The 20000-nt window shown below is 40.0% G+C and overlaps 2 protein-coding genes across 2 annotated transcripts; one reads left to right on the plus strand and one right to left on the minus strand.

Moving 5' to 3' along the window:
• Positions 1-6391: 6391 nt before the first annotated feature.
• On the minus strand, positions 6392-11367 carry LOC149109279 (uncharacterized). Its single transcript, XM_089293422.1, has 2 exons — positions 10652-11367; positions 6392-10561 (listed from the first exon to the last, which is right to left on the minus strand). The coding sequence occupies exons 1-2, from the start codon at positions 10742-10744 to the stop codon at positions 7553-7555; spliced, it is 3102 nt and encodes a 1033-aa protein (XP_089149548.1). The 5' UTR covers positions 10745-11367; the 3' UTR covers positions 6392-7552.
• Positions 11368-17426: 6059 nt separating this feature from the next.
• LOC149109280 (uncharacterized) lies at positions 17427-18291 on the plus strand. The gene has a single exon (XM_089293420.1). It carries the CDS (start codon positions 17442-17444, stop codon positions 18285-18287), a length of 846 nt encoding a protein of 281 aa, XP_089149546.1. The 5' UTR covers positions 17427-17441; the 3' UTR covers positions 18288-18291.
• Positions 18292-20000: the final 1709 nt, after the last annotated feature.

Raw genomic sequence — 20000 nt, forward strand, 5'->3', positions numbered from 1 at the left:
GCCTCCTTGTTTAATATTGGACATCCATGTTATAGTCAATTGACACCTGTCAAAACAAGGTATCCGCTGACCAGTATCATGTGACCACCTCCACACTGATGTCAACATTTCTGTTGAATCAAAAACTTTGCTTGTTAGATAGAGATGATACATATATCAGCTTAGTGAATTAACTCTTTACACAAATGACTTTCTTCTGTGTTTTTACTCATAAAATTTGGATACCTTTTGCCCGTGCTCGTACGTGTTTGCCAGGTTTCTTTACACATATGGACTACGTGGACTCTTGTGAAATACGCAGTGACTTTACCTGTAAGATGCGAAGTGAAATCGACGTCTTTGACGTGAAATTTGAAATTGACGACATTCGTTATCATTACATAAGATTTTTTGTGAGAATTGTAATTTATATTGTTGGAAAGCTAAGCATATGTAATAGATTTTGGATAGAAGAAAAAAGTATAGGCAACTTTTACATGCGTAAAACATTAGCTGATGAAGGAAAATTGGCTCTGCTAGTGTGTTTATCCGTATCGCATGTGTCGTGTTTACTCGCCTCGTTACTTGATAAAGCATGCAGTAAAATCAAAGCTTCATTTTTTTACCGTAGATTTGCTTTCATTAGCAACTGTAATTCCTAAAAAATGATGTGAATGCAAAAAAACTGTCCTTAATTAATGATGAATCGTGTTGATAAAATTGAAAACAAGGCCGATTTTTAAACACGCTCTGATTTTGGTTCACACAAGAGATTTATAAAGCGAAAAAAATACTTTTTCGATAAAAGAAAACCGTAGCGGGTTAGAATGACTTGTAATTTTAAAGAAATCTGCAGGGCATTTGAAGTTCCCACGGTACCCTAAGAAATTTAACAAATCACTTCCAAAAACCGCGTGCAGTCGCTATGCACCAATGAACATGAAAACACGAAAAGCCTAGCGCCAGTCTACGAAATATAATGAATTAAAGCTTGTAACATGGAAGCTTTTTTTTATAAATACTGGTAAGACTGGTAAATAAAGAACAGAATTTCATTTAGCCATTTTCCCTGTTATTATAGAAAAAAAGCGGCAAACTGATTATACATGAAACTGACCCGTAATTCACGTCGTTTTAGCGTCTTTTTCGTGAAAATATATTGCCTGAAGGATCTAAAATTTTTGGCGACTAAAATACTTGTGCTGGCGACCAAACCTGAAACCTTAGGGGTTAGCTGGCCCCATGGTTTTTTCTTGAAATTCGAGCCCTGTAGTCCAGCAAGGAGCTTCAATTTCTTGCGCTGAAATAATATTTACCCAATCAAGTCAACGACAGTTCTGCCGGGCAAAAATATTTTTAAAAATGAATAGTATAACTTGTAGCTACCTCTTTTCGTTCCTTGCGATGCGCCGTTCGCTTGCAATACGTGCCTTTACAAGGGTCTTCCGTTGAAAAATTCAATTGTAGGAAAGCATTTTTCTTCAATGACATCCTTCTTGTGTCTCCACCCACAAGCTCAAATCGGTATTGAGTTTTGAAACAGTCGTCTGTGAAATGCTCGTTGCACACATACACAGAGTATGAGAGTAACTCAACTCAATGCGAACTTTTTATTGGTGATGGAAAAAAAATACACGGTTTTTAGAGTGACCCTCTCCTTTAACCGATCAGAGCACGTAAAGCACTATTCACTTGTGTGGTATATACTAAAAAAACAATATTAGTACTGATTCGAGAGCATGCATGTGTTCTAATTGATTCAGACAACACCTATGCAAATAGCATTCGGAAAATTACTGGCGTTTTGATTTCTTTTCTCACGTAGAAAGAGCATGTTTGTTTGCTCGAGGTCGTTTTATTTATTTCTGAACGAAATGGTGTTTCTTTCCCGATATAAGTGCTGTGATGAAACGAGATTTTCAAGATGTTCATCCCAAGAAAATTTGATGGCTTTACCGTAATTGTTTGGTTACAACTCTCTGAATATGTTTACATTACCTATTTTAATTAATTAAACCCTAAACCCTAAGTTTTAATTAACCTGTTCTTAACCCTTTACATATTTTAATAGGTAAAATTCAGAGATTTCCCTTTACGCGTTTTATCGCGTAAAGGGAAATCTCTGAAGTTCTCTTGTTATGTGACTCCTATCAAGCCAAGATCACACAGGTCATCAGGAGCGTTTTTAAATAACTGTGTTTATATGTGAGAAATTCCCTTCACTCTTGTATTTACTTGTCTTTTTTCCCGATATTTTAAGATCGTGTGACCGCAAGTTTGTTTGTTTCGCAGAAGTGTCGTCGTAAATGTCATCGTAGCATAAAGGAAAAGGGAACTGTCACAAAAGCCAAATCTTTGTTTGTGGGGGGCTTGGAAATTCCCCTCAAAAAGTCTTCGCACAGAAAAAATGTCCAGACTTTTTGCCACAAAAATTCAATGGCCTGAGGTTGTGCAGATAGTCCATGATTGATAAGCCCATCTTCTTAGGGGGGATAATAACAACTAAGGTTTTCTCTTTCCTTTAGAAAAAAATATTCACCATTTTCAGTTAATTTCGTTAACGGGCCTCACTTGTCGCACAGAAACCACGATCACTGCAAACTTAAAAAAACCATCCGCGTTAAGGCCTCTAGCTAGGCCTCTTGTTAATATATAATCTATCTGAATATGGAAAACTTAACATACCAAATAAATACATGTATCTAAATATATCAAGCAACTATTTAAATCACACAGCAAAACAGTCAGAAAATTTATTGGCAGAAACAAAGAATGGTTTGAATTTACTTTGCCATTCATGTCCCAAAATTCCTAGTCTTCATAGAGATTTAACATTACATGTAACTCTACCAAAATTTGCAGATGCTGTACAAAGCAATTTTTTTTTTGAGATTAAAAGAATTATTTTAGCTCCAATGTTTCTTGAGGGAGAGCATAACATTATAACTGGCATTTTCTTTCTTAACCCTTTCCAGAAAAGCAAGAAACATCACTTGGACACCTTAGCTAGGTAAGTCGCTTATCCTTATTGGGGGAGGAGAGGGGGGGGAGAAAGGGAAGCAGATTAAAGATCTATATACAATATTTTTTCCCGCATATCATCATTTATACCCCTTTAAAATGTGTCACGTTTTTATTTATTGTGTATTGCAGGTGATGCAAGTCGTACTATTGTGCATCTGCATGTAACCCAGATGAACACTGAGAATAAGATGCTTTCAAGACTTTAGTCAGCTGACACTTGAACTGTTAAAACTCATTCTTTGCAGAAGACATTGGTTACAAGCATATAAAATGGCTCTCCAAGCTGCATGTATAATTACAGAGTTGGAAACACTTTATCAATGTACCTTATTACATGAAATTTTCGCGACACGTATTTCGCGATTTTGAGGTTCGCATATTTCGCGACACCTTAATTTCGCGATTTTGCGAAAATTTTGCATTTCGACTCTCTTTAATTTCGCGTTTTTGAGTGAGACACACTTTATTTCTTTGTCAATGGTATTTAACATGTCCCTGAATTTGATCAAACAACTTAATCAACAATGTCCAAATAAACAGAAACGCAACTGATTATGTAAACAGTAACAAGAAAGATGTTCTCAGTGTTTACAAGGCAATTGAACTAGTAGAACAGCACTACAAGGAGCCAGTAAATGGACAGTTTGAGGATTGTACAAAAGAAGTGCTACCTGGAGTGGAGACGGAAAGCCGTAGTGATGAAGAGGACCTGAACATTACCACAGAATAGTTCAAAATGATTGTTATAAACGTGTGTAATGGTAATAAAGTCACTTTTTAAATTATTGACATAATATGAGTCACTTAATTTCGCGTCACTTAAATTGCGCGATTTTTTTTTAAATCACGAAATTCGTGAAATTAACGTGTCGCGAAAACTTCATGTAATAAGGTATGTTTCTTAAAATTTAGTCAAGAATGTTAACAAGTTAAATCCATCTGAACTCGCTCCATGTGTCAAACCTTAAAGGAGCTCAGTTACGGTTTGAGCATATTGAAACGTTTAGCCTCAATTTTTCAAATTCGTCGTTTGCAATCCATGTCAATCTTCTCCATCCTTAGCCATCCTCGTTCCTTTATGGTTTATCATTATCTCTTTGGTGTTTTTCTATATTATTAAACTGTTATTTTCAGATTTCTTACCATTTAAAGGTAATTTTGTAGGTGGCCAAAATAACTCAAAATACCGTGACTAAGCTCCTTTACTCAAGAAATGAACTTATAGCTTCATAGTGGAACATAGAAATTACATAACAGAAACTTAAAATTAGCAGTTCTATATCGTGTTCATATACATGGACATATAACGTAGAGTATCACAATCAGTCTTCATATTAGGACCACAATTAAATGAAACTACTAGACCCCATCATAAAGGTACACAAAAGCTGAACATGTTTATCTGTCTCTACTAATAAAATACAAATCTTGCAATGTTTATTTGAAGTATAAGCTATCCTAACTGTTCCAGCTTATACCTGTTGAATTTCCATTCGGTTCTTAAAATGGTGGTTATCATGCTGTACTTCTACCACATGTGTGTCCTGCTGCTATAAAGATTGTTATTTATAACTCAGAAAAAATTGTATAATCTGTGTGTATAGGAGGCTGCTGGCTAGAATGTCTCCTCTTTGCTTTTATGTGTTACATTATGGTAGTCAGTATTTCAGTGGACTTAATAAGAAAGAAAATGCTCCTAATAAAAGCAGTGTTTATCTTGATTAATGTTGTTGTATTTTGTTGAAATCTATTTTCAATTATGTAATAAATATTTATAATTTATAAATTAATTTTAACAGAGAGCAAATTCAGCCACCTACAGTGTAAAGGGTGGAGGGCGTGGTGGCCTCATGGTTAGTGTACTTGTCTCCGGATCAAGCGGTCCAGGTTCGAGCCCTGGCCGTGGACATTGCGTTGTGTTCTTGGGCAAGACACTTTATTCTCACAGTGCCTCCCTCTACCCTCTCTATAAATGGGTACCGACAAACTTAATGCTGGCGGTAACCCCACAATGGACTAACATCCCATCCAGGGGGGAGTGGAAATACTCCTAGTCGCTTCATGCTACAGAAACCGGGATAAGCTCCAGCCTGGTGGGCCACTTGGCCTGTATGCAGACTTGACCTTTACCTAAAGGGTGTCAATAAGCAACCACTTGACATCAGAGCCCATGCATCAAGGATGTTTATTTTCCTGTTTTTCACTGCTGTACCAAGAAGAACTCCACAATGATCAATTCCTCTTCTCTTTTTATTCAACTAACTTTTCTACTTTCATCCAATTCACCAATGAGCTGGCTCACAGGAGCCTTTGATTGTGTCCGTGGTCTTCGACCTGACCCGTCGGGTCGACGAAACATCTCCGAAGCTTACGCTTAAGCTTCTTAACAAGCTGTGTTGTTAGGTCAACGACGAATGGGATGGTAAGCCAGATAGTTGAATGCTGCTTGTTGTGGGAGGTGTCGATGGTAGTAGGATCTGGAGCCCTGTTCTGTGCATTTTAGTAATCCGATCAATTAATAAGTTCGCAACACGTTTAGGAAAACCGATCCACGATAAAAACTTTCTTATTAGCTTGCGCTCGGTTTTAATTTTGTTGGGAGTGCAGATTCGGTGTACGCGGTCAATCAGTGCTCTAATCCAAAAAATCTTGTGTCGCCAAGGGACAAAACTTTCAAAGTTAGTGTACTGTCCAGTAAAAGTATCTTTCCTGTAGATGCCAAGACCATCACTAGCGATGTTGATGTCCAGGAAGTGCGGAGTGGTATTTTCGAATAATTTAAAGGTAAAGCTTCCTGTATGTCACCTCAGTCTGAAACTGAAGATGATATAGAATTATATCGAAATATTACTAGTACCTCAACAATTCTGTGCATTTGTTGCCTGTATTATAGACACAATGCATTTACTCGGTATCACGTTTATTCTTTCTCTCTTAAAACTATCAGCGGGTAATGGATTTTGGTAATTTATTCCTCTCAAGGAAACTCGAATCCCTTTCGAGGGATTATTCAGCCCTTTCGAGGGATTATTCAGCCCTTTCGAGAGATTATTCAACCTTTTTAAGGGATAATTCAACCCTTTCAAGGGATAATGCAGCCCTTACGAGGGAGTACGCATCCCTTTCGAAGGATTATGCAGTCAGAGCACAACGCAGTCAATTCACCGCGATTTCATGAGAGTAGTGGTATGGGCTAGTCCAGTACAGATTTGACAGGTATTGTGATGCAAATGAAAAGGTATTGTTATGGAAAGGAGTTCTATTGTTTTCTCGAGTTTGACGTATCCATGGTAGCCAGAAGCCCCGCCCCCTATGACGTCATTAATCTCGTTTCCATGTTGACCGAGTGAAAAGCCTGGTTTCTAACATAAACAAAGTAATCACGCAATTTTAAAGTTAACCATTAACTTTAATATCAAATGTTTCCCTAAAATTACAGGACAGAGCCGTGTGCAACTCCCTAGTGGATTGCGCTCCTTATGAATGAAACTATTTACGAAAGTGTTTACAAATGGCACAACAGTTCAATCATGTCCACGTCCTCGTTTGTTATTCTTTCATAGCCATAGGGATATGTTTTGAAGGTGTAGGGATCTATCACTCGTTTTTCGTACACAAGCTGGTACTTTTTCGTCTGAGAGGCTGTGGTCAGTGAGTACTCTTTGGAGTTTCGGACGATGTGATAAGGCTTGTAAATATCAGTTTGTCGCGTTTTCTCGAGAGGGCGTTGAATTTCGTCTAAAACATTTTGCCGCAACACTTGATAATTTAACTGCTTGCTACCTTCACTGTTTAAAGAGATTCCCCTCACTTTGCATTCTTCTTTTTCTTTCTTCGTGAGGTAGCCATAATTTTTCGGTCCCGCGGACGCAAATTCAGTGATGAAGTCGTCTTCTCCCAACTCGTTCTTGAAATCATCGAGAAAGTCGTCAAGGGGAGGATTGTTTTCACGAGGTAAACTGGAAAAAATAACGCTGTCGGTGTCTGTGTACTGTACTCGTTCTTGTAGCATGTCCAGAGCTGCATACAAACGAAGTTGAGCCCAACATGTCGTGAAACAAGCGATGAAAATGTTGAGGTTTGGTGAGACAGGTTCGTCATTCGATTTCAGTTTATAGTGAATTTCAACGATGTCTTCAGACAATACACTCACGTAGCAAATGTCATTTGCATCACTTTCATGGAATGCACTGAACCTCATAGGATCTCCGAACTCTTTGATTTGAGTTTTGTTGGTGCGCTGGCCAAACTTCCCCCACATGGAATTTAACATCATTTTTGCAAGGCTACGTTTGCCGGGATTCTTTTCAATGTTGTTGCGGTTGAGTTCGATGCCCTCTTTCGCTTTGTAGGATCTCAGATGTTCTTGCTGTTTGACGGGATCATCGTCTACATGAGCTGGCCAGCCGCTTGCCTCCTCTTTAATCTTTAACCATGTATTTACATAGTCTTTAAAGAGATCTTTCCTCGTTTCAGAAAAATGCCACACTTCGTGAATGTAAGTTATTTTGTAGCCCTTCTCAACGGCTTTGTTCAGTTCGGGGGTACATCATGTACCTGTAATTTGTCTTTCACTGTCGCTGTGACTGCAAACCCAGGACCGTTGTAGCATTGGTTTTTCCATCTCTTCTTGTACACAGGCTCTACATAGCGGGAATGTCAGTTTACCTTTTTCACGCAGCGGAAGTACTGGATGAAACAGTTTTTCTGGAGGTAAGATTGTGACCTTGGCAATCCCGAAGTAATTTTGGATGTCTGTGTCTTCCGGCTGAAATATAATTTCAGGGTGGCCGACAGGATACTCAGCATTCTTATTAATGAACGGATAGAGAGATGTAAAATCATAGTAATGAATCTTCTCTCCTGAGGCGATGTAAGCTAGATGATAGAGTTTGACAGCGTTTGTTCGTCCGCCGCAGAAGGCATCACGGGGATTTAGTGGCTCCACCAAATCGAGGCTGGCTACAAAGTTCCTGACGTACTGCCTTTCTTCTTTCATTTTCCGCCAATCACACTCCCACATTTCGATGACGTTGTAACCTTTGTCACGCAAGAATTGTAGTTTTTCCTGGGTGCAGAGATACACCTCGGCAGTGCAGCGGTGCTCTAATCTAAGGTGTGTTTCGGATCTGTTGGGATAGCATTTACGACAGCCATGCCAAAAGCAACCTTGAAATTCGTAGACGGTGTTCGTAGTTGCATCGTAGCCGTCCACGGTGTAGCGACTGTTGGGGATACGGTATTCCCCATCATTTACAACATGTTGAATTCTCCCACTGATCTGACTTTGTTGCCACAGTAGATATTCCATGGCAACTTTCGACTGATTTGTTTTTAGTCGCCAACCGTGGAGAGGCTCGGAAGCAATTGTGTTGGCTTCCATTCGGTTTTGTCGCAGGTCTCGATTGCATGCCGAAGCTATAGTAATATGACTGAAGGGGTCAAACTTTGTCTCTTTTTCAAAAAGCCGTTTGAAAGTAAGGCATCCCTCCTTCAGTAATTTCACGTCCGACTCGCAATATTCCAGCGATTCTTTCTGGAAATCGAACACTACATTCTCAGCTCTTTCTTTATTATGCCATTTCTCGAAGTCTTTACGGCCGTTGACAGACATTGATTCAGGCATGTAAAATTCTTTCTCGGGAATTGGTCCCACGTAGTCTTGATTTTCAGGCGTGTTAAACAGGTGAGGAAAATAGCCCTTCTTTAACTCTGTCAATCCGAATGTCTTTGGAAATGCAGAAAGCGGCATTTGAAAAAATGACAGAGAGTCAATTAAGTTAATATTGTCAAAGGTTAATTGGAGAAGTTTAGCTCCATTTCTGATTTGATTGAGGACCCTGTGTTGGCGATGATATTCCTCCACGACGAAATAGGAGTCGTAGCCAGAAAAGTTATGGGCCAAAACAGTTACATTGCGCGTGTCTTCTTCAGTTAACGTATCCAGCCATTCCAGGAAATCACGAATGCAATCTTCACCTTTGAAGTGGAGTGGACAATTATCATCCTCAGTTTCCGCTATTAAAAGATTAGGGATGTGTTTGCCAGTGTCTTGCATCGCCTCAATATCGAAGAAAACGAGAATGGGAGGCTTTTCATCATCATCATCATCATTACCATTATCCTCTGCTTCGGCTTCGGTTCGTTGCTTGCGTTTTTTTTTTTTCTTTCTCTTCTTCTTTTTTTCTTTTTTCTCTTCGGTTAACTCTTCCGGTGTTTTAGGTATCTGAATAAAGCATCGGTGGCTTGCGGCCTCTATGTACTCGTGGCAAGAGGGACAGTCTATGTAACCGCATTCATGTTCTTGTTGCTTCTTGAGAGCCACCAACAACTTTTTACAGCTACGACATTTGCGGCGTTGACTGCAAACACTGATGTTTTTGGAGTCAGCGGTTTTTCCCTTGTAGGATTTCGTCAGATGATTTTGAAAACAAACATCACCATAAAACATCCGCTTACAGGATCCGCAGGGTGTAGCTGGTGGTTGATTACGACACCTGGCCTCTGTAAAGTCCTCACATCCCGTTTGTAAGCAGGAAGAACAATGATCAGGGTTGTTTTCACAGGCGTGTTGACCTGCGTTATTGTAGGGTTTGAGACACCTTGCGCAGAAATAACTGTTACCAAAGAACCCAGGTAACGTAGTGATCACATTGTAGTGTTCATTATCATACAACAGTACCAATTGTTTTTCCTGAGGCTTTCCAAAAGAAGTCACGCTATAACCTCGGGTAGCTTCCACAAGTAAGAGCTGATAATTGTTCAAGGACGGCGTCAATGCAAATCTAGTGAGTTCCTCGTAACCGCATTTTCCCATTTCTACATTAGCTTCTATATGCAGCTTGATTGCTCCATTTCTCTGGATAGAGACACCTCTTCTGAAGCTGTTCCATTTAGGGTGATCATCCACTCTAGCTTTAGCTGTCACAATAACGCGGGCGCAGCATAGTTCGTCTTTGTTATCGATACTGATGACAGAACCTTTCAAACGTTCGAAAGTTTCTGGATTAGAATGTCCAGGTTTCAATTTTCGTTTCTGACCGCTACCGCGAGGAGATGTACGAACGTGTGTAAAAGATAATTGAAACGAATCATTCATTTCAAAGTTCTCGTTTGAGTTTAACACCTGTGACATTTGCTGCAACAGACTGTCGACACGATCGCTACCATTTAACCATTCCCCCGCCGGTAACCCTCGATAAGCATAGCTGTTGACTAAGCGATTGCTGGCTAAATTGAAGTAGACACGATCAGCGGCTGGTATCCTGTCTCGGAGAATCAAATTTTGGATTGTTCTATGTAATCCATCAGCAATTGCTGCTGCCAAGTTTTGTTGAGGTATAAATTGTCCCACCTGACGAATGTTGGAGGTGTAGTGACGCTCTCTAACACCCATTTTTTTGCTGTGACTATCTACGTACGGGTTGAGTACAAATTCGAAGCGTCCAGGTTCTGTGGTAGCAAGACTTCCCCCCATTTGTTCTTGATTAGTGAGTTGACGTTCTGTAGCCTCGGCGACATTTGACAAAATCGTATCATCGATAGAGTCGTCAAGAATCTAACAGAAAATATAAAATAAAATAAATAACCCGGTTCATCACACATTAAGTACACAAAATGTATTTTTGTTACAACGTATTTAATTTACCAGTTGGAAATAACTGTTTTCTGGTCCATTCTCAAGAGCAATAATGGCCTCCAACAATTCTTCATCGCTTATATCCTCAAAGTGGCTTGACATGGGGCGAAAATCTTATCCAGAGAAACAAAAGTTTAGTCAACAGTCCACCATCTGCAAATGATTTCTATATAGCGAGTCCCAACTTTATTGGTGTCGTTAACTAATCATATTACAGGAAATGTCAGCACATTTCCAACATCCAATCATATTGCACAAAAACGACATCATATTTTCAACCACCAATCAAGTAACATATGACGTTATTGATCTATCATAATTACATTCACACACGCAGACCACCCGAAAAGTTTACTTAGTTTGTTAATTTAATTTTCCTGTAAATGAATAACAATTACACAACTCGCATGAAAACAAATGCCTTCATTAGTCTTTTAGCGTCCGTTCAATTCGCCTTAAAAGATAATAGCCTATTCAGTTAAGCTAACAGAGTCTAATCATTCAACGTTTAAGATAATAGTCCATTGTCACATTCTTGCGTTAAGTTTTCAACTCGTATGCAAATTTCGTTATCCCCGCGGCCAATGGGACAAATTATTTGCATCGCGCGCTAAACTTAAATTTAGGAGTAACGGTTCCATTGTAACTTTAAGGTTTATAAAATACGATCGGACGAACGCTATAGCTTTGCTTATCCTAAATCCGTCCAGTGTTTCTTGTGTTATACTGGTAGAACGTTTCCAAGTCCGTCAGCGAGCTATTCAAAATCAAAAGAACTTCATTTCAAAAACCGTAACCGCCTTCGAATTCCAGACCTGATATAAAGGATTACAGCGAGCTATTCAAAATCAAAAGAACATCTTTTCAAAAACCGTAACCGCCTTCAAATTCCAGACCTGATATAAAGGATTACAGCGAGCTAGTCAAAATCAAAAGAACATCTTTTCAAAAACTGTAACCGCCTTCAAATTCCAGGCCCGATATAAAGGATTACAGCGAGCTATTCAAAATCAAAAGAACTTCTTTTCAAAAACCGTAACCGCCTACAACCTCCAGGTCTGATTGAATCACGTATTGATATAAAAAACACAAAGGTTCATTATCGTTTCCATTCATTATCAGTGACTATTCAAAATCAAAAGAACTTCTATTGAATGCTCATACCCTCCTTGAAATTCCAGGTCGTGATTAAAACATGTAGTGGTATTGAAAAGCACAAAAGCTTATCCTTTCCATTCAATTTCAGTGACCTAATTCAAAATCAAAATAATTTCTTTTCAAAGTCCTTAGCCGTCTTCAAATTTTAGGTCTGATTAAATCATGTAAGTTAAAGTATGAAGTTATCTTTTCCATTCAATTTCAACGACCCATTTCAAAATAACGGTACGGATTTGTATTCGCCCGACATGTACTCCAATTTCAAGTTATATTTATTACCTCTTGAGAATCGTTGTTTTGGTCCGCGTTCTCAATAGAACGGACAGCCGCCAAGAGTGGTTCATCAATCAAATTCATTGCTGGTTTTGAGGACGCTGTCAAACTGAATTTTATGACGCTGCAGTTTTGATAATCGATAATCGATTTTGTGAATAATAAGTGCGCGTCTCGACGTGCTCGAGCACAAAACTAAAAGAACTGGGGAAAGCATGTTGGACCATTGACTTTTATTAATGTGGTGGCTCCTAAAAGAGCCGTTTGGTTCTTACCTACATAAAGTCTGTAGGATTTTAAAAGGTGGCCATACCTTGCTTTCTCTGCTTCGAGAAGACGTGATAAGCTCTGGAGAACGGATACGCCGTAATGACGCGGAATTTGTCGCCGTACGATTCCTTCCATGAAAAATAAACGCAAATCTCGTCCGTGGGATAACCCCACGGACAGACTCCGATGACTTTCTTCATTTTGAATACGTACATGTAATAGTGGCCATGTCCCGTCTTGTAACCTTCTTCGACGATTTCATAATCGTCACTATCGACGAAAGTTTTCCTTGCCAGAAAGGCCACAGTTGACGTTAAATTAAACGTCCGCAGGAATTTGGATGCATTGAGTTCCTTATCCAAATCCACGTGCCTTTCATTTATGTGTTCAGCATGGTCGTGAGATAGGATGACATAATCGTTTTCAAAACTGACCGCCGTTTTTCCACGAGTGAGAATGAGAATATTTTTTCTCTACTATGCCTGATCTTTTATGAGCACACCCAAGTTGAGTGACATGTACCATCTATGTTTAGCGAGCCAATCAGAATAGTGCGACGCTCTGTCGAACCAATCAGATTAGTGCATTATGGCGGCATGAACGGTGGGGTAGTCTTTGAAATACCGTGCCTTTGAAAAACCCGTCCTTTTGAAAAAAAAAATCCGTCACTTTGAAATAAGCGTCGCGCTAGCTAATATTACTTCACGCAAATCGAGTGAAATCGAGTCCAGAGTATTTTACAGTTTTCATTGCAAAAACATGGCGCAACGTCAATCCCGAAGGCTACGTGGTTTCGATGCAGAAATAGTGCCGGAAACTGCCCGCGACAAACACTGTGTATTCTGTTTGACCGATGAGAACCATGGTTTCAATATTATCGGAGGAAATGTCTTACGCTCCCCATGCTGCAAGAAGTTCGCCCACCGCAGTTGTCAAAGAGAATGGGAAAGGAACTCGCCTCTGTGTCCCCACTGCCGAAGAAAACTAGGTGACGAACTCCCACCTGTGGAACTTAATGAACCTCGTAACAGAGAGGTTTCACCGCGACAGCGAGCAATAAACGCTCTTCAAAAAGCGATACAAGATAGGGAAGGACTCGAACGACGAATTAACGCGGTAAGTTTGACTTTTTATACATGTCAGTTTTAAGGTTGACTTGACTACCACGTGCGTCCAGTGAGTGAGTGATAAACCGACGCTAGTTTTGTGCGCGTGGCACAAAGTCAAAAGGATTCCACGTACACATTGTTGCTACGTGCTTACGAATGCCAAACATTAATCGTACGATTTTTTTCTCTTCAGTTCAAATTTGGCTATCCGCTTCCTGCAGAACATGTTCGATTTCTGATGGAGAGAATCTTATATGGTCTGATCCATTCACCATTCGCTCAAATTAACGTTATGATAACATTAGCAATTTGTGACACTGATACAGAACTTAATCGAGTCTATTTTCGCATATTTCTGGACTATGTTTTACCCGAGGAAATTCAAAATTATTGCAGTATTTTTATAGTGTATCACCAGCGCGACATTTATGATTACAGGTTAGAAAGCATTATATTAATGTAGTTTTTTCTTGCTTTGTTTCAGTTTCATTTTCCCTACCACATCAGTACGGATAACATTGTGACGGTTTTTAATGTTTTAGAGAGTGTCATCCAAAACATTGATAGGAATGTTTATCATGTAATTTTTTATGTTGCGACTTGCCATGTAAATAACCTTTGGGATAACATTCGTTTTCGAGAGTTTGTTTACTATTTATTTCCATGGGAAGTGAATCAAATCATAGAATATTATTCTGTTTCAACCGACATGCATTTAAATAACGAGTATGTAATTCATTCAATGGATGTTTCTTAAGTTGGGCGCATCGATTCTAACATAATTCGGGCGTGTTGCTACTAGAGCTCACACATTGTAACTAGGATTTTGATTATAAACTTTGCTTTAAAATGAACACAGAGTCTGATATTTACTTTGTCAACTTTTATTGAATAATAATAACACGAGCGTCCAGTGAGTGATGTTTATCAAAAGGTATTGTTATGGGAAAGAGTTCTAATATTTTCTTGAGTTGGACGTATCCATGGTAATAGAAGCCCCGCTCCCTTTGACGGGTGAGGAATGACGTCATTAATCTCGTTTCCGTGTTGACCGAGTAAAAAGCCGTCATTAATCTCGTTTCCGTGTTGACCGAGTAATAAGCCGGTGTAATGACGTCATTAATCTCGTTTCCGTGTTGACCGAGTAAAAAGCCTGGTGTAATGACGTCATTAATCTCGTTTCCGTGTTGACCGGGTAAAAAGCCTGGTGTAATGACGTCATTAATCTCGTTTCGGTTTTGACCGAGTAAAAAAAAAGCCTGGTTTCTAACATAAACAAATAAATCACGCAACTTTAAAGTTAACCAACTTTAATATCAATTTTTTCCCTGAAATTACAGGACGTGGAAACTGATTATTTACATGACATAAGTTTGAAACCATAACCAAAACGCGTGACACTCGGTCATGGAACAATGGTGAATATTATCATTTAAGTGAAAACCGCAACTCGCTAACGGTTTTACAATCGTTTGTTTTAACTGTTCGTATTTGGGACAACCCCAAGGTTCTAAATCGAGACAAGGAATGTTCAGTTTCTTTAACAAGTCTTTTTCAACATGACCTCCTTTGTAAGCTACCACAGTTCTTTTCCCCGTCTTGTATTGGTTGTACAAGCGCAGTAAGACAATATCTGCTTGATCTTGCTCATAAGCTCTCTCTTGGTAACGGGGTTGATAAGTGAGTCCGTGTATTTTATGCTTTGCAAAGCTCACTGTCTTTTTATCCTTGTGAGACAAGTCTTTGAGTGTTGCTGGCTGGAAGAAAGCATGGCGTCCAAAGTGTTCATTCCAAGAGTAATAACCCATTTCACGCACTTGAAATTTCTTTTGCACAAAAAATCCCTCTAAGTCTATGACGAGACATAAGCTGTCCTTAACAGAAGCCATGTTGTTCGAGACTGAAAATTTAATGTCTCTAGAGTTAAGTTTATGGTATTTTTTAGAACCAATCAACGTTCTTGACGTGAATTATCTTGATTTACACGGGAGACTAATGATCGTGCGGTCTTCTGTTTCCAGCGAAACAATCGCAGCTCCAACAACCTTTTTTATTTTGTTCCCTGACCTTGGCCATGACGCGTAACGTATACAAGTCTTCACGAAATTTCCTTTCTTTTTTCGGATCGAAAAGACGCCCTTTCAATTCCCGCGGAAATTCAATGATGTCGGGATGGTCTGCTACGCAGAAGATGTTGACCTTTTGACATTCGTCCCACAACTCTTGGTCAAAGGGGGTGCCAGGTTCGGAGATCACGTGATCTCTCACTATCTGCTCATCGCAGAATCGGTTAGATTGCTTCTTGTAGGGCAATTGTCCTAGCCAATTGGACACATAATTCTGCCTGTCGGGTTTGAATAATTCATGCGGTCGTGGGTAACCCGCGTGATTGGAGGGGTGTTGGCTCTCTAATAACCAGGCTTTGACTTTCCTACTCGGTGTTTGATCGACCCACTGGAAGAACTTACAGTTACGTTTGGGACAAATGAAGAAGAGACGTCCGGGGTTTTTTTCAGATTGAGACTGGGACATTCTCAAGGGAAGTTCACAGTAGCACTGCATTTTGTCCAACTCATTCTCGAGGTAGAACTGGTGCAATTGACGTTTTGCCGAGTCTATGTAACACTCTACACGATCCGCACCACAGGACACGAAACACTTGGCAACAGGACACTTGTAATACTCCCACTCTCCGTACTTTGTGACAGTCTTTTTCTTCTGTAAAGCCTCAGACTCGTGTAGTGGGCAACGGTACAAGATCTCAGTATCTACTCTTGTAATTGGTCTTGGTAGTGGTGGTGGTGGTGGCGAATTCCCGAAGGTGTTGGCAGACGATGCGACTCTCGGTGAATCGTTCCACTCCTTAGTAATACCGTCTAAGAATTCATCAGCATTGAAGTCTTCGCTACTCATCACCACATCAATATGCTCAGACACTATTGAAAAAAAATTATTTAAACATTGACTTTTTTTAAAGTTTCTAAAATATGTTACTAATCTAACACGCCTTGGTGTAACTTCTTGTCTTCTAAGTAAATGTCTTTGCCTCATGTTCTCTTTTTGTTGCTTTCTCTTTGTCTTGAAGAAACTGTCTCTCTTTTCCACGTCTTCTTCCTCTACTAGACAACGAATCTTTTGTCGCGTACGTAGTCTACCATTTTTTAAAATGGTCTTGACTTTTACAAAATAGTTAAAATCAACCTTGCACTTGGAATTAAACTTTGTTTAAAGGTATTGTAGTGAATGTCTCTCGTTGAGGTTCTATGGTCTTGACCACTACTTTCTCGTTGAACTCAATGGTTGATGGTTTGTACGAATGTAACCATTTATCAAGTAACGTTTCTGTACCTTCCTCAGGTTCCTATTTGATCTTCTTCACCTGCTTCTCCTTCTTATCTCTGTCCGCCATTTTTCGTTTTCTTTTTGATTTTGTGATAGGATAACGGCAAGGAGATACATTTCCAGGTTGGAAAGAGGTACATGATGTATCTTGCACTTCTACTCCACCATGATCACTTTCAAGTTGTATCATTTCTGGTTCTCCTGTCATATCGTTTATTCTTTCTTCTCTGTTCTTCTGGATGCGCTCAGACCAAACGATGTTTGCGAGTAAAGAAATGAATAGGTCCACACATTATATGGGATTTATCAGCCAATCACCGCTCAGTACTTTTCCATAGCATGGCATCATATTTGACCAATCATAGCATTTTGTAACCAAGTTAGGAAATCAACCTTTGTCAAGGACGCCGTCAAACTGGTTTGACAGCGTCCTGTGTTTTCCCGCCTTTACTATTCTGACCATCCATAGGATTTTGTGACCAAATAAGGAAATCAATCTTTGTGAAGGACGCCGTCAAACTGGTTTGACAGCGTCCTGTGTTTTCCCACCTTTACTATACTGACCAATCATAGGATTTTGTGACCAAATAAGGAAAAGTATGACATTAATGTATGTATGAACATGTGATACACCAGTCGCGAAGCAGATGACGTCACATCCATATCGTATAAAAGTCAAATCAGTACTTAGCCGTCAGCAGTCAAAGTGTTTGAATCATCTTGGAAACATCATGAAGTTTTGCACGAACAAGAACAACGATATCAAGCAGATCATCGACGGTCAAGTCAAGGTCCGTTGGGAAGAATGGCCAGAAGATACCAACACGTTGATTGACACCCTGTTCGTCTTTGACTTTTTGTTTTATAATCAGAACGGTGAAAGTATGTCGGAGACAGATTTGGAAGAAAAAAGACCCGAGTGGAAAGACTGCATCCTACCACGGATGAAAAGTAGTGGCTTGGTGTTTCTCTTTACTTCAGAGTGGTATGAGGTAATGTACGATAGATGTACGAAAGCCTTTGATTTTGTCGTGTGCGACAGATCCCCTGAGTTGTCTGAAGATACCAACATGTTTGCAGCCACCGTAGGTTTGGCGTATCCGATGCGCGTTGCCCTTGTTTCTCTGTTAAGACCCATTAGAACAATGCAGCAAATCACGGAAGACTTGGAACAAAAAGTGAGAATTCCGTTTGAAATGACAGTTAAAGCGACGCACCAAGGAGTTTGTCACGAACTGTACAAACTGGTTTGTAAGATGGCCAAAGAAGTCGACTTGTCGCAAGAAAGGTTCGACCTCTTGCTGGACACAAATTTGTGTGAAGATTGTATTGTGGAGAAAGATAGGTTGTATCAGTCAGACGATTACCAATTAGCCAGAGACTGGAATCCAGGGACAGAATGTAATCTGGGAGGCTGCCGATACTCCAGTACGGCTTGGGACACTTGTGATCTGTATAAGAAAGAAGAAGACCCATTTGATACTGTAAACTAAATTGTATAAAGGATTGAAAGTGTATCAATAAAGTTCATTTTGCTGCAGACACTTGTATTGGTGTTGGTTGTGTCGAGTGTGTGAAAGAGCGTATCTCAAATATGCACAAGGGGTAGTCATTCCTCTTGCATCCAGTGCTGACCCTCTCAAAGAATTCGAAGCCACAGACGTAAAGCAAAACGTCTTTCTCATCTTTATTATGTGGCTGAAACATCAACCCCAAGCATACGAGTGGTTCCTGACCATCCGAAAACACCACCCAGACCTCGTCGAGGCTTGCATTTTGAAGTTAGCGACGCTATGAAGAAATCAAAAGCCACCAAGTTACTAGCATCTTATCACGACCCTCGCCAACCGGGTAGTTTGGGTGGGGTAACCAGTTTTGCCCGAACCCTAAAACTCCCCGTCCAAAAAGTGCGAGAGGTGTTACACGCTACACGCTTCACAAACCCCGAAGGAGACGTTTCCCTACCTTACCTGTGTTGGTGTTCAACATAGATGAACAATGGGTGGCCGATCTGGTGGAAATACAAAACATATCCAAATACAACAAAGGCATGCGTTATTTACTGATGGTGATCGATGCGTTTCCCAAGTACGCTTGGGTGGAACCCATCAAAACTAAAACAGGAAAAGCAGTAACCGAAACCTTTGAGAAGATTTTGAAACGTGCCAAGGGTAGAAAACCCATCAACGTACAAACCGACGATGGTAAGGAATTGATGAAACAAAAAAACATTCACCATTTCTCGACCAGTGGTGATACCAAAGCTAGTATCGTGGAACGTTTTAATCGTACTTTCAAGGAAAGGTTGTATCGATATTTCACGGTCAAGAGCACCCTCGGCTATTTACCGGTGTTGCCAGATTTGGTCAAAGGATACAATGCATCCTACCATCACACCATCGGCATGGCACCTAACCAAGTGAATTTCAAAAATGAAAAAGAAGTGTGGGATCGCATGTACGGTAAACGTCTGTCCAGAAAACCGCAGAAAGGGTCATTGAAAGTAAAGGATAGTGTGAGACTGAATAAGAAATTCCGACAGTTTAAGAAAGGGTATTTGCCAGGATGGACCGAAGAAGTATTTGTCGTGCAACGTGTCATACCTGGTGTGGTTCCCACTTACAAGATTGAGGAGTTGGATGGAACTTTGCTCAAGGGTACCTTTTACGAACAAGATTTACAAAAAGTGAACGTGTCAAAGGATGATTTATTCCGAGTGGACAAGGTCGTGAAACGAAAAGGAAATAAAGTCTTGGTACGTTGGAAAGGTTGGTCAGATAAATACGACAGTTGGATTGACAAGAAGGACGTGAAAAAGCTTTGAGGATGAGTGAGGAGTTTTACATCACCTTACCTAGTCACAGCAATCGCGCAGAGTTTCCGCAGAACCAAAGCAATCATTTCAAGATTCGATTACCCCACCCCATCAGGTTGCAAGGATCGAGTTGGAAAGTGGGATTAATTAGCATCTCGTTACCAGATGTGAAAGTTCATCTCCCGAACTTGGTCCATGGTAACGACATCCTATTTACCATGGATTGGATCCTGGAATACCCTTCTGGTGTGTTAAAGTTTGGTAGAGCCCACTATGATCCAAAAGATCTCGGAGCCGTGGTACAGTACATTGATGGTGTTGGTTTCATGAAAAGTATGGTGACTTTTTTCGAACAGAGGCGCATCTTAAATTACCAAGGACCCCATCTCGG

The sequence above is a fragment of the Orbicella faveolata genome, unplaced genomic scaffold, assembly GCF_042242905.1.
Source record: "Orbicella faveolata isolate gen_17 unplaced genomic scaffold, um_ofav_v1 contig_25, whole genome shotgun sequence".
Lineage (NCBI taxonomy): Eukaryota > Metazoa > Cnidaria > Anthozoa > Scleractinia > Merulinidae > Orbicella > Orbicella faveolata.